Source organism: Nicotiana tomentosiformis, chromosome 12 (genome assembly GCF_000390325.3).
Source record: "Nicotiana tomentosiformis chromosome 12, ASM39032v3, whole genome shotgun sequence".
In the NCBI taxonomy this organism is placed as follows: domain Eukaryota; kingdom Viridiplantae; phylum Streptophyta; class Magnoliopsida; order Solanales; family Solanaceae; genus Nicotiana; species Nicotiana tomentosiformis.
Genome location: NC_090823.1, coordinates 54,556,668 through 54,569,804, shown reverse-complemented (window position 1 = coordinate 54,569,804; position 13,137 = coordinate 54,556,668). Strand labels below are relative to the sequence as shown.

The window sequence follows — 13,137 nt, the reverse complement described above, 5'->3', positions numbered from 1 at the left end:
AGTCCTTTTCACATCCAAAACAAACTCTTCTCATCACATACAAATCATCTAAGCCTAGTTCTCAATCACATAGTACTCATCATATAGATATCCAACCACTCACTGACCCATCAATCCCACTCCTAGGGACACTACCGGACATATAAGTCCAAAAGCACATACTCGTGCAACTGAAACTACCGAGCCAAAGCTGCGGTCAAAACCTGGCCTCAAGTCCTCTAGACTGGCTCCACAATACAGAAAACACATCTCGCACTTCATCCATGACATCACAAGTCATCGATGCACAATTGATACCGAGTGCTCAACATAACGTACGAGTGTATAGAAGGAATTCAAAGAGACATGCTTCAAGCTGAATCAATGTCGCATGGTAAAAAAGGAAAGATTGGAAGTTTCCTAGATGCCCAGTAGCCTCTCGAAGATAGGTATGGACGTCATCATAATGATCCTCAAGACTCTACTAGACACTTGCTCATGACTCGTAAAACCTATGAACCTAGGACTCTGATACCAACTTGTCACGACCCGAAATCTACCTAGTCGTGATGGCACCTAACTCGACCCGCTAGGTAAGACAAATAAAAGTCAACACACTCAAATGAGAATAATAAGAATCAATAAGTGAAATAACTGAATTTCTATACAATATCTCAAGGATTGGTAGTACAAGTCATGAGCCACTAAGACTTGGATTTACAAAGCTAGTATGAAAATAAATACAACTTCTATTTGAAATATACATAAATAGAATTCGAATCATAAACTACCAAGGATAAGGAGTAGCTATAACCGAAAAGCAAGTACATCTTCAGTGCCAGCTCCCATCATCCACATCATCTCAGCTCCAAGATGTGCATGTAAGGTGCAGAAGTGTAGTATGAGTATAGCGACATCATGTACTCAGCAAGTATCATAACTAACCTCGGTGAGGTAATAGAAGCAAGAATTATAAATAATACCTGCTAATCACCTGTACAGTTCATAAAATCAACAAGTACAGAACAAAAATATGATCAAGTCATGAATCACAGAAGGAACCACCTTGGTGCACACAACTTTCTTAACGTACTCTGCTCAGTCAACAATGCAGCATATACGGGAAATATGCAAATAATCAGGTAAATAGCCAAGGAAATTGCAAGTAAGGATGAAATGCAATAACTAAATATCAATATATTGCAGCGTGCAACCCGATCCAAATAGAAATCACAATACAGCTCTAAGGCCCGCAGCAGAATCTCAATAAGCGAATCAAGCCACTGATCAGCCTTCCTAAGGCCCACATCAATCAGAAACCTGTCAGTTTCTCACAATCCGCATGTACACCATCAAGAAGGAACATGAGAGGGTGACCCTAGGGGGATAGATCCATATCCACACTCTACACAGATAACTCACGTGCTGCACGAACAACTCACGAGTTAATAATATTAACCGCACGGACAACTCACGTGCTAATAATAACAACCTGCACGGAAAAGTCACGTGCTCAATATCACAATCCTCCCGGCGTGGTCACAAGATCAATATCACAATCCACTCGGCGTGGTCATAGGATCAATATCACAATCCGCACGGCATGGTCAGATGCTACCAGTCCAATCCGTATCACACAGAAAGCAGATATACAAGAATACTTGTACATGATCAAAGAACATCAAATTTCATAGAATACTTGTACATGATCAAAGAACATCAAATTTCATACTCCTGGACTGGTATAAGAGACATGCTAAGGTGTATGCATGTGCAAAATGTGATATCATAGCTCAAATCAGGCAAATACATCACAAAAGTAGCAACTATCAGGTTCAATTAGGAGATTAACCTCTGTGTAACCTCAAATATGAAGCTTAGCAATCAATCCAAGGCATATTATAGCCTAACGACTACCCTGAGCATGAACAATACCTCGGCGCACGCACATGGGCTCAACCCCACACAAGTGCGCCACCCATAGCACGTAGCTATCATAAATAACTCAGGCAATTAGTACCTCAACCAAGTTTAGATAAGATACTTACCTCAAGCAAGCAAAATCAATACTCTAGAAGCGCCATCCCGTACGAACTGATCTCCAAACGGCTCCAAACTAGTCAGAAGCAACTCAAAATTATCAAATAATGCCATAGGAATCAAACCCAAACGATAAAGGTCAAATCTTAAATCAAATACTCAAAGTCAACCAAAAAGTAAACCTAGGCCCGCATCTCGGAACCCGACAAAACTCAAAAATTTTGATAACCCATTCGAATACGAGTCTAACCATATAAGTTTCATCCAAATTCGGCCTCAAATTTGTGTTCAAAACCCCAAAATTCATTCTCTTAAGCTCAAGTCAAAAACCCCTAATTTCTTCTCTTCAAATCCTTGATTTAGGTGTATTAATCCATGAAAAAATAAAATATATAAGAAAAACGAAGATAAAACTACTTACCCTCAAGATTTGAGTGTTTATCTCCTCTAAAATTGCCTTACTTGTGCTCCAAAAACTCAAAAAGTAAAGAATATTAACTCAAAATTGGATATTTTAATGCACTATCAGTCGTCCTTTTTCGCGATCGCGGTCACAAACCTCGCGATCGTGATTCCAAAAATGTCCAGCACAGCATTACCCTCCATGATCGCGACCACGAATGATAACAACACGATACGGGATTCAAGAATTACTAAAGAAAAAAAAAGTCAAGAAACGTGCGGAAGCTAAAGGAAAATAGGAAAACGAAAAAGAAGATAGAAATTAAAGATAGATAGAATTCAATAAAGAGTTTCTTGAATTCAAGAAGTCTATTCATGAAGTTGAATCCTAACAACAAACGAAGAACTAATCGACTTTGATAGAGAATTAAAAATAAGAGATAGATTGTGAAACCCGACCCTTTAAAATAACAAGAACAACAATAAGCCTAAAATTATCACCTTTCTTGAATACCTAGAAGTGATCTAAGATTTCGAATAGGGTTTAATCTTACCACTTTAAGTTGAGTCTTGAAGGTTGAAGAATAAATCCAAGAGTAGCCACACACAAGAGTGAAAGAAAAATCTCACAATTTTTATTGATAATAGTCTATAATAATCTATATCTAAAAACAAAGAAGTCACCCCTTTATATAGGCAAGGGGTCACGAAATTGAGCCTAAAAAATAAGGAAATAAAGCCCTAAACTACTTTGGACAACAAGTTCAACTACCTTAGGAAAAAGAAAATACTAGAAAACAAAAACCAAGTCATTCTTGGAAAGTAATTTCAAAAAATCTTAGAAAAAGGAAAATATAACCTTAACTAATTAGGAAAGCAATAAATATAGTCCCAAAATATATGGAAATAAGTCTCAAACCAATCTTGGATAGAATCTTGGAAATCTTGAAAATCTTAAAAGAAATTTGCAAGCAACTTGGCACCAACTTGCACTGAACATCTAGCACGCCTATTGTACCCTTCTTGGACATCAAGTAAGTTCTTTTTATGTTATAAAAATGTGACTTTATGTAGGACTTCATGGGCTGCAAGTTTGGACACATTTTAGGTGTCAAATTGGTCCAAAAATGGACTGACTAGGACCTTCTTCAAAGGATGTCTCTTGGGATCCAATCCTTCTCTTCTTGAACATAAATTTGGGCCATAAAACAATTATAATACCTAGCCAATTCATATCCTTTATCCTTGAGCTCTTCCTCCCAATTAACAACTTCTTTATTTGCACTTCTAATGGCCTTGTTTTGCAACTCTTTAGCTTGACATCTTGTTAAAGCCCTCTTTGAGATTTCAACGTTTCATCCTTATCCTTGAATAGAGTTGAGTTTCCTAGGATGCTATCAACGAATCCCCGCGATCGCGATGAACAATCTCCATTAAACCTTCATAAATCCTTTCTAGACAGCCTGAAGTATAACAGCCATAACCTTTTGTACAAAATTCCAAAACGGTTTAATTTTCTGAAAATTAGACACAAAGGGCTACAATTTTCATTTTTGAATCACCTCTAAATTCCTTATCGATTGCAAGATATAAACTCCCAAAATCAGCTAAGTGACAGCAGAAATTTCTTCTTCGGGAACGTGAACCTTACCTCTGCGAACGCGATTCACAGGTCCAATATTGCATTTTCCTCTTGGCGGTCGCGCCCAGAGCTTCGTGATCGCAATGTACACCCCAGTAGCCAAAAATCAGCAGTTAAAAAGGCCTAAAATGGTCTGAAACTCACCCGAGCCCCTCGGGACCCTGTCCAATCATACCAACAAGTCCATATACCTAACTTAAACTTATCCAAAATCTCAAAACATCACAAATAACATCACAAAACCAAGCATCGAAGATCAAAATCATACTCTTAACTTTCAAACCTTCAAACTTCGTCGAACGCGTCTGAATCCTACCAAATCAACTCGGAATGAAACCAAACTTTGCATACAAGTTTCAAATGACAAAACTTACATATTCCAACTCCCGAAACGACAATCTAAACCTGATAACATCAAATTCAACTCCCGGTCAAACCTATGAATATTCCAAACTTTCAAATTGTCAACTTTCGCCAATTTGAGCCAAAACCTTCTAGAAATATCCAAATGCAAATCCAGACATACGCCCAAGTCTAAAATCACCATCCGGACTTAATGGAACAATCAAAACTTCGAGCCGAGGTCAAATGCACAAAAGTCAAACTTGATCAACTCCTCCAACTTAAAACTTCATGGTTAAGAATCATTCTTCCAAATCAATCTCGAACCACTCGAAAACCAAAACTGACGATACACTCAAGTTATAATACACTATATGAAGCTACTGATGACCTCAAACCACTGAATGTAAATGCAAATGCTCAAAACGACCGGTCGAGTCGTTACAACATTACAATGTGTTCCCATGGTTTGAAGATCAAGAATTGAGGCAAGAGGATGGACTTGGAGTAGATTCTACCCAAAGTGGCTAATTTACATTTTAAGTCACTCTTTGGGGCTATTTTGGGAATTCCTTGTACCTAAATTAGCACTGTTATAAATATCTAAGCATTAGTGCCTTTAGATTTAAACTTTGATGAATGATAAACTTGAAGACATGAAAGTCTCTCACTCTTTACTTATTTCTTAATTAATGCATTAATGTGTTTATGCCTTTAATTCCTTTATTGCTTTGTTTATGCTTTCGTCAGTGTTAAATTAGTCTTAGCTGGTGAGCAATTAGTAGTAAATTTTTAATTGCTTAATTACTTTATTCGAATTTTTAAGAGTTGCTAATCTCTCAATGGTTCTCTTAGCTTAGGGTTACAATTGATTGAATTCATATAGGTAATTAGGCTTCATAGTGGTTCTTATTTTTCCAATCAATTGTAGGTCTAACTCTATTTTTGATTCGGCGTATTTGCTATATTCGTGTTTTCGTTCATAGTTCGTATCACTTGTTAAAGCTAACTCTATGTTCTTTCTGGATGTTAAAACACAATAACATAGGAGATAAAGAAATCATAAACAAAATTGTGGATATTAATTATACTAAGAAGTCACTATAGTAGCGACAGTATCTAAATCCCGAGACTTGGAACTAAGCAAATCAATCCAGAACAACAAGCATAGCCAAATCCTCCCTTCTAAATACAGTTCACTTCAGAATTTATGTACGGTCATCCTCAAGATACTCATGTTTGTACTAAACAAAAACCTGTGTAACCTTAACTGGACCTGGACCCCTTCCCTTCCTGTTGGGTCTAAAAAGAAAAGATTGGGACTTCGTATTACATGACTCTTGAGAAGAATACTGTTGTAAGTGGAAAAGGAGAGTAAGAGACTCTTCTATGCAGTGGGTAAAATAGAGAGCGAGCAGTAATATTAGACTGCAGGGAAGATTTCTCTCCAGTAACAGGAGAATCTCAACCAATGCCCAATTTATCTCCGAGATGATTCCCATAGTTTTTGTTCAATGCCCAATTTCCTTAGCTCCATCAGACCTTGCTCAACTAAAATATAAAGTGTGAACTATTAGAAAATGAATCAGTATTTATATGTATAAGAGTTTAGAAGCACAAGGAAGGGATCATAACTTCTAAGACAATTCAAACTAAAATATTTCAAACTCCAAAACAATGTATATACTACATATTTTGCAATTTATATTTTGAGTGTATCATCTACATGCACAGACAACCTTATTTGTGGGAGGCATATATGTACCACTTAATAGTAAAATCTTACAGACAAAGGCAATATTTGCCCCTTTACTATCGAAAATAAGCTACATCTACCCCGCTTCAGTTTCTTAGTATAACTACCTCATATGTTGCTCGGACTCTCCGAAAATATCGTTGGATGCGTGTCGGATCCTCCAAAAGTTGTGCATTTTTTAAGGATCCAATACGGGTGCAGCAACATTTTGGAGATACACGTTGGCAAGCCTACAATGACTTGAAGAGACTTGCCTTTAAATTAAAACCCACATATAATATCCCATATCATTAAAAAGGGGTAAGTAATTAACTAAACAAAATAAAAAAGAGAAAAAGGTCAGAAAGGTGCCGAAGCCCAAAGGCTTAGGCAGAAATGCATCAAATTAAGTTTGAAAAAGGGTGAAAATATGAGATTCTTTGCAAAATCTCAAAGAAGCAAGATCTGGGAGGGGAGGCGGCGCATTACAGCTGCTGCACGTAACAACAGGAGCTATCACCAAGCCTTAATGAAATAAAGAGGAGGAAACTTTAGAGTCCATTAATTTAAGTTGAAGCCCCAGTACCGTGATTCTTGATTCTAAGGGATTTTCTGTCTATCTTGGGTTTCTTTTTGTGGAGAAGAACAAGGTAAATTGAATTTACTCAATACCTAATTTATTATTAGCTATTGTTCCGCTAACTAAAGGTATAAACTGGAACTTAAGGTATTTTGGTACATGAACTTTCTACTAAATAATAAAGATTTCTATAAGTTTAAAGCAAGCACTCTACTGTAGAGAGTATAGGTGCTTATTAAGCACTACGTGTGGACAAGAGTACGGTTAATTTGTATGTGAAACAAATCAGATTCTTTTTGAGTATATTAGTTGGTTAGCAGAAGATAAAGTCATATCCCCGAGGAATGAAAACAGGGGAATGAATTAAGTTTAACAGAATTTAACCAGACTATAGTGGTACTCATGGAGTATACATAAATTGGTTTTGTAACGATATAGGTAGTTGAAGTCAAACGAAGTACTCGCAGCGACAAGTTCAATATTTCGATACGAGTACGGTGAGTAGTAACTTTACCGCAATTTGTGTTTTCATAACTTGTCTAGTGATAAGCACCCTCCACTTCCAATCAAGGTTGTGAGTTCGAGTCACCCCAAGAGCAAGGTGGGGAGTTCTTGGAAGGAGGGAGCCGAGTAAGGCCTGCGTACACCTACCCTCCCCAGACCCCACTAGTGAGATTATACTGGATTGTTGTTGTTGTTGTTGTTGCATGCAGTGTTTAAAAAAGCGCTCGCTTCCTCGCTTTAAGCGAGAAGCGAAGCGAAGCGAGAAGGGGCACGCTTCAGCAGGGTGAAGCGACTCAGGTGTAGAAAAGCGACCGCTTCCCACTAAAAAGCGAGAAGCGGGAAAGCGAAGCGAAGCGAGAGAAGCGCCCGCTTCTGTGTTTTAAAACAGACCTAGCCTTATTTTATTAAAAACGAGATTTTGTGATTAAACACTGGTCTTTCATTAATCGAACAGCAACGACTAGGGTTTTAAAGCAGAGACACTGGTCGACTTCTTCTTCTTCATCGACATCTGATTTCTGAAAGCATCATCTAGGGTTCTTCTTCTTCAACTTCAAGTTAAGTCTTCAACAGCAACAGGTATGTTCTATTTTACCTTCTTCTTTCACTGTTTAAACGTCCAAAAAGCAGCGAAATGCTGGCGAATTTTTTTTTTAACCTTCGGTTCTTTCTCAGAAAATTATTGCCATTAACAGAGAATTCCTCTAATTTTTATATCCTTTATTCTTAGTTCTTATTGCCTTTCTTATGTGTTATGTAGTTGTTCTTTTAATGGCACCAAAAGAAGATAGGAAAGACCCGGCTTGGGCTTACTCTGCAAGAGTTAGCGAGACCAACAAAATGGCAATTAGATGTCTTATTTGTGATAAGATTTCAAATGGGGGAATCTATCGTCAAAAAGCGCATCTAATCGGTAGTGATCCAAATGTCGCATCTTGTCCTAAAGTTCCGTCGCATGTGAAGGAAGAATTGAAAGCATTCCTTCAACAAAAAAAAAAAAGCCTCAAATGATTCATGAACAAGAAATGTACAATCTTGATGATGACGATGATGAAATAGAAGAAGGTGTTGATGTTTCCTCGCTTCCATCAAAATCACAAAAGCGAGGAAGGATGCAAACAGTGTCTCTAGTTGTGGATCTACTGGCAAGATCAAAGGTCCTATGGATTGTTACTTCCCGCAAAAATCCGGAGATAAGGGAGAAAAAAGTGGTAATCCTCAAATTGATGCCAAAGCGATTTTGAGGGATCGTGCAGTTACAATGTTTGCGCGGTGGATGTATGATGCAGGTCTTCCTTTTAATTGTGTTAATTATACTGACACTTTTTCTGCTTTTATTGAGGTCGTAGGCCAATATGGTCCAGGAATGAAGCCTCCAACTTATCATGAAGTTAGAGGTCCATATCTAAAAAAAGAGGTGGAAGAGGTGAACAAAATCGTGGAGGAGCACAAAGTAGAATGGAACAAGTTTGGTTGTTCCATTATGATGGATAAGTGGACGGCAAGAAATGGAAAAATGATCATCAATATCTTGGTGAATTCTCCTAAGGGAAGCCTGTTTCTAGAGTCCGTTGATGCAAGCGACTCTTCGACTGATTCAACCAAAATGTACTCCTTGTTCAAGAGTACAATAGACTCTATTGGAGCAGAAAATGTTGTTCAAGTTGTCACGGACAACGCCAGTGAAAATGTTAAAGCTGGTGATTTGTTTGATGTCTGTTGGGTACCCGCATATTTATTGGACTCCGTGTGCAGCACATTGCATTAATTTGATCTTCGGTGGCATTTTCAAGGAAAGACCCTTCAGTTCAATCTTTAATCAGGCAATTAGAGTGTATTCCTACATTGTTCAAAGGCCTTTGTTATTGAATATGATGAAGAGATTCACTAAACAAAGAAGCATGGTGAAACCTGCAAAGACAAGATCTGCTACCGCTTTCTTGACTTGGCATAGTATGTGTGAGCAAAAAAGCAATTTGAAGAAGTTGTTTGTTTCAGATGAGTACACTAACAGTGCCTATGGAAGGGAAGCTCGAGGGAGAGAATCTGCAAATATTATACTTTCTCCTTCATTCTGGAACAATGTGGTTCATGCATGGAAGATTGGTGGTCCTTCAGTTAAAGTGCTTCGTTTGGTGGATGGGGAGCAAAGGCCACCAATGGGCTACCTGTACGAAGCAATGGATAGGGCAAAGGAAGCTATTCAAGCCTCTTTTAGTGATCACAGAAAATACAAAAGAATCTTTGAGATCATAGATAAAAGGTGGGATGGTCAGCTTCATCGCCCTTTGCATGCAACTGGACTTGTTTTGAACTCGGAATTGTTTTATGACAATGAAGAGAGGATTCTAGGAGATGAACCTTTGTGGAATGGATACATTGAATGTATTGAGAAGTTGATACCTGATTTATCCGTGCAAGATAAAATAACAGAGCAATTTAGTGTACTTCTAGAAATGCTGAGTAACTTTTTGGAAAAAACATGGCGATTAGACAAAGAAAGATGAAGTCACCAGGTGAGCGAGTGCTTATATGTTGCTTTATAGTTAATAAGTTATTTCTTTATCAATATTATGCTTTGAAAATGTGTTCTACTTCTACAGTTGAATGGTGGAAGTAATATGGCCATTCCACTCCAGATTTACAAAAGTTTGCCATCAAGGTTCTAAGTCTTAACATGTAGCTCATCCGGGTGTGAAAGGAATTTGAGCGTGTTTGAACATGTAAGAACTAAGAAGAAAGATTTAGTATATTGAGATAATTAAATTATATCTCAATTGTCCTAATCTTACTAATTACTTATTATTTGCAGATTCATACCAGAAAGAGGAACAAACTAACCTTGAAGCGTCTCAATGATCTAGTCTTCATTAAGTACAATAGAACATTGAGGCGTCGTTACAACGTTCACAATATAATTGATCCAATTAGTTTGGACAACATCGATGATGCTAATGAATGGCTAACTGGAGTCCCGGAAGATCATGCAGATGAAGAAGTATTTGAGGATACTTCTTATTTCACTTGGGGTGATGTTGCGGAGGCGCGTGGAATTGGGGAGAGGATTTATGGTTTGAGGGGGAGTACCTCAACTTCAAGTTCACAGAGGAAGGGAAAAGAGGCAGCTACTTTGTCCCTAGTTGATGAAGAAGAAGTTGAAGAAGATGATGAGCAATATAATAATGATAGTGGAATATAAGAATTTGACAATCTTGTAGAAGAATAGGATGCTCGTTTTGTGCTTTAATTGATGCTCCTCTTTAGTTTTTTAATTGAAATATTGAACATTTGCTTACAATTACATGTGTTGTCTATGCAGTATTTATTTTAATTTTTCTTTTTTTAAATTCCGCTTCACTTCAAAAAAGCGAGCGCTTCGCTTCTCGCTTTAAGCGAAATGGGGGTTGTCGCTTTTCCTCGCTTCACGCTCTTCACAACACTGCTTGCATGATTACACATGATTGTAAATATGAATATGTTACCGACTGGTTTGAATTTGCACGTGGGACAAGTCCTTTACTTGATATATTAGAGAAATGTTTATTTAAGATGATTACTGGTATCTTAAATGTTCTCACTCTACTAGACATATTTTAGCGTTACTTGAGATATGATTATTGTTACCGATTGAAATTACATGATTTAAATAAGAATTGAAATGTCATGTACTGCTTAAGAAAGAAATTCACACGAGTATCGACTGATTACAAAGACAAGCGTAAGTGGGAGGAGACTTTGAAGGATCCCGTAGCTAACGGCATGTTCCTTAGACCGGGTGCACCTTGTGTAAATTATGGATTACCAATTACTGTTATAGCCCTCGCTAGATAGTTAATAATCCTCAAAAGTCATAACATATTAAGCAAATGCAAAACCAAATCACAAAAGGAGCAACATCCTATTCTTCAACAACCAAAAAAAAAAAGAACTGTTAAAACAGGGCAGAACAGTGAACAGCAGAAAAACAGAGCAGAAGCATAGTGAACAGCTGAAATTAAAAAAAAAACAGAGCACTCGCTTTTAATAGAAAACATGGCAGAACAAAGAACTGAAAAAATTAGAAAAGAAGAAGAGAAAGAGAAGAAGAAGAAAGAGGAGAGGAGTCGAACAGTGAACAGCAGAAATTAAATTAAAAAAAACAGAGCAGTTCCCTAAAATAGAAAACAAGGCAGGATAGAAAAGAAGAACTGACAAAAATAGAAAGGAAGAAGAGAAAGAGAAGAAGAGAAAAGATGAGAGGAGTCGAACAGTAGCAGAGAAAATCAAAAGAGGAAGAGAAGAGAAAGAGAAGAAGCAGAAGAAGAGAAGAGAAGAAGAGAAACTTAGCTTAGAGAAGACAAGAACTCGAAGGCTTGCAGCAGTTGAGAGAAGAAGAGAGTCGTCGCAGCTGAGAAGCAGATGTGTTTGGAAGAAATGTGCGCAAGTGTATTTGAATTTTTTTTTAAAAAAAAACCCTCGGCAGCCGCCGGACCTCGCTTAAGCGAGCTTTTCTCGCTTTTTTCCATCGCCTCGCTTCTCACTTTTTTGCCTGAAGCGTGCGCTTATTTACAGATGCTGCGCTTCAGGGCAGAAAAGCGTAGACCCCTAGGCTCGCCTCGCTTCTACGCTTAAAGAGAGAAGCGCTCGCTTTTAATAACACTGGTATTACCGCGAGGGGTCGTCGTACCACCACGAGGATTGCAAGAAAGCCCCATCCTGAAATGAGTGCTAGCCCACCTCCAGAATCATAGGATAGTGTTACTGCTGAGGCACTTTCTTAATGCAGAAAGTCATAGAAAGCTAGGTGGACAGAATGGATAGGCACAAGATGGTTGGGCAAGATAAACCTATGCCAATACATGCACCTGCACAATCTCAGGCACCTGCACAGACTCAGCCTTTTGGGAATAAAGAGGTATCTTTGCAAGAGTTCCTAAAGTTGAAATCACCAAAATTCACAGGTTCTGATAGTTCAGCTGATCCTCAAAGTTTCTTGGATGGGAGGCATTACGTGCTCTAGGATGTTCTAGAGAGAGGGCGGTGGAGCTCGCAACATACAAACTAGAGAACATAGCTAATATTTATTGTTGTCTTTTGACTTATTGCGGGAGGGATATACGTCTTTTGAAAGAAATAACCATATTTATTTACATATAAGTACATCAAATTATTCTGTTTATTCAACATATATTAGAAAGCTCGCATAACAACTTCACTTTACTAAGTAAAGATTTATTCTGCCTCTTTAGTAATTTATTGTACTATTTACTTTACCTTTTTGGCTAATTCATCGTGGAACTTTTTATTTCAAGAAAAAGTAATATTGTAGGAGTCCAACTTTTCAAAAGTCTCAGAAGCATAACTAAGTAATTTCAGCTCCTGCACACTAAGCTTGTATCCACTTCTATGTTAACATTTCTCTCATCTTGTCGTCCATGCATATTTGCAACAAATATAGAAAAATAACTTAGAGATTAATCTACTGTGACATTAAAAATTCGAAGCATCACATAATTTGAAACTAATGGAGTAGTACCTTGTTTATTTTACCAACTTAAGTTTTCACAACACATTTAAATAATTATTTTGTGCAATATAATAGAGATCACATGGTGGTCTAACAAATTAAGTACTTCTAGACATGGTTTATCAAAAAAAAACCTAGAAAACAGGCTTTATAGGTGTGGAGTGTACCATCAACAGCATCATGAGAAGTTGGTGCATGCCCACTGCGACTACTCCAAAATTGAAGTCTTTTATTGGCTTTATCCTCCTGTATACCATGGGCTTTGGCTCTCCTCCAAAAGTAAGTTAGCCATGCCTAAGCAAGTGAAATTTTGAAGGCAAGCTTAGCGTAGAGAAAAGGAGCAGAGCAGTGTGAACTGAAAGATGTAATTCATCTCAATGTTGTCCAGATAAGAACAAAGTATGCTG

The 13,137-nt window shown here is 37.7% G+C and overlaps 1 protein-coding gene across 8 annotated transcripts in view; it reads right to left on the bottom strand.

The window, feature by feature from the left end:
- Window positions 1–625: 625 nt before the first annotated feature.
- LOC104093670 (coiled-coil domain-containing protein SCD2-like) overlaps window positions 626–13,137 on the bottom strand; it is a 29,431-nt gene continuing 16,919 nt past the window's right edge. For 3 of the 8 annotated variants that reach the window (XR_011412817.1, XM_009599453.4, XM_009599454.4), the window contains 2 exons: window positions 12,898–13,024; window positions 5,466–5,956 (listed from right to left, as the gene is read on the bottom strand). Coding sequence is in view for 5 of the 8 variants with exons in the window: in XM_009599453.4 (XP_009597748.1) it covers window positions 5,886–5,956; window positions 12,898–13,024 (198 nt within the window). In the remaining 3 variants the exon portion in view is untranslated. Of the gene's footprint in view, window positions 974–2,027; window positions 2,096–5,465; window positions 5,957–6,268; window positions 6,401–12,897; window positions 13,025–13,137 lie in introns of those variants that run through there. The other 5 variants (XM_033655469.2, XM_033655470.2, XM_070191895.1 and 2 more) reach the window with 4 other exon arrangements.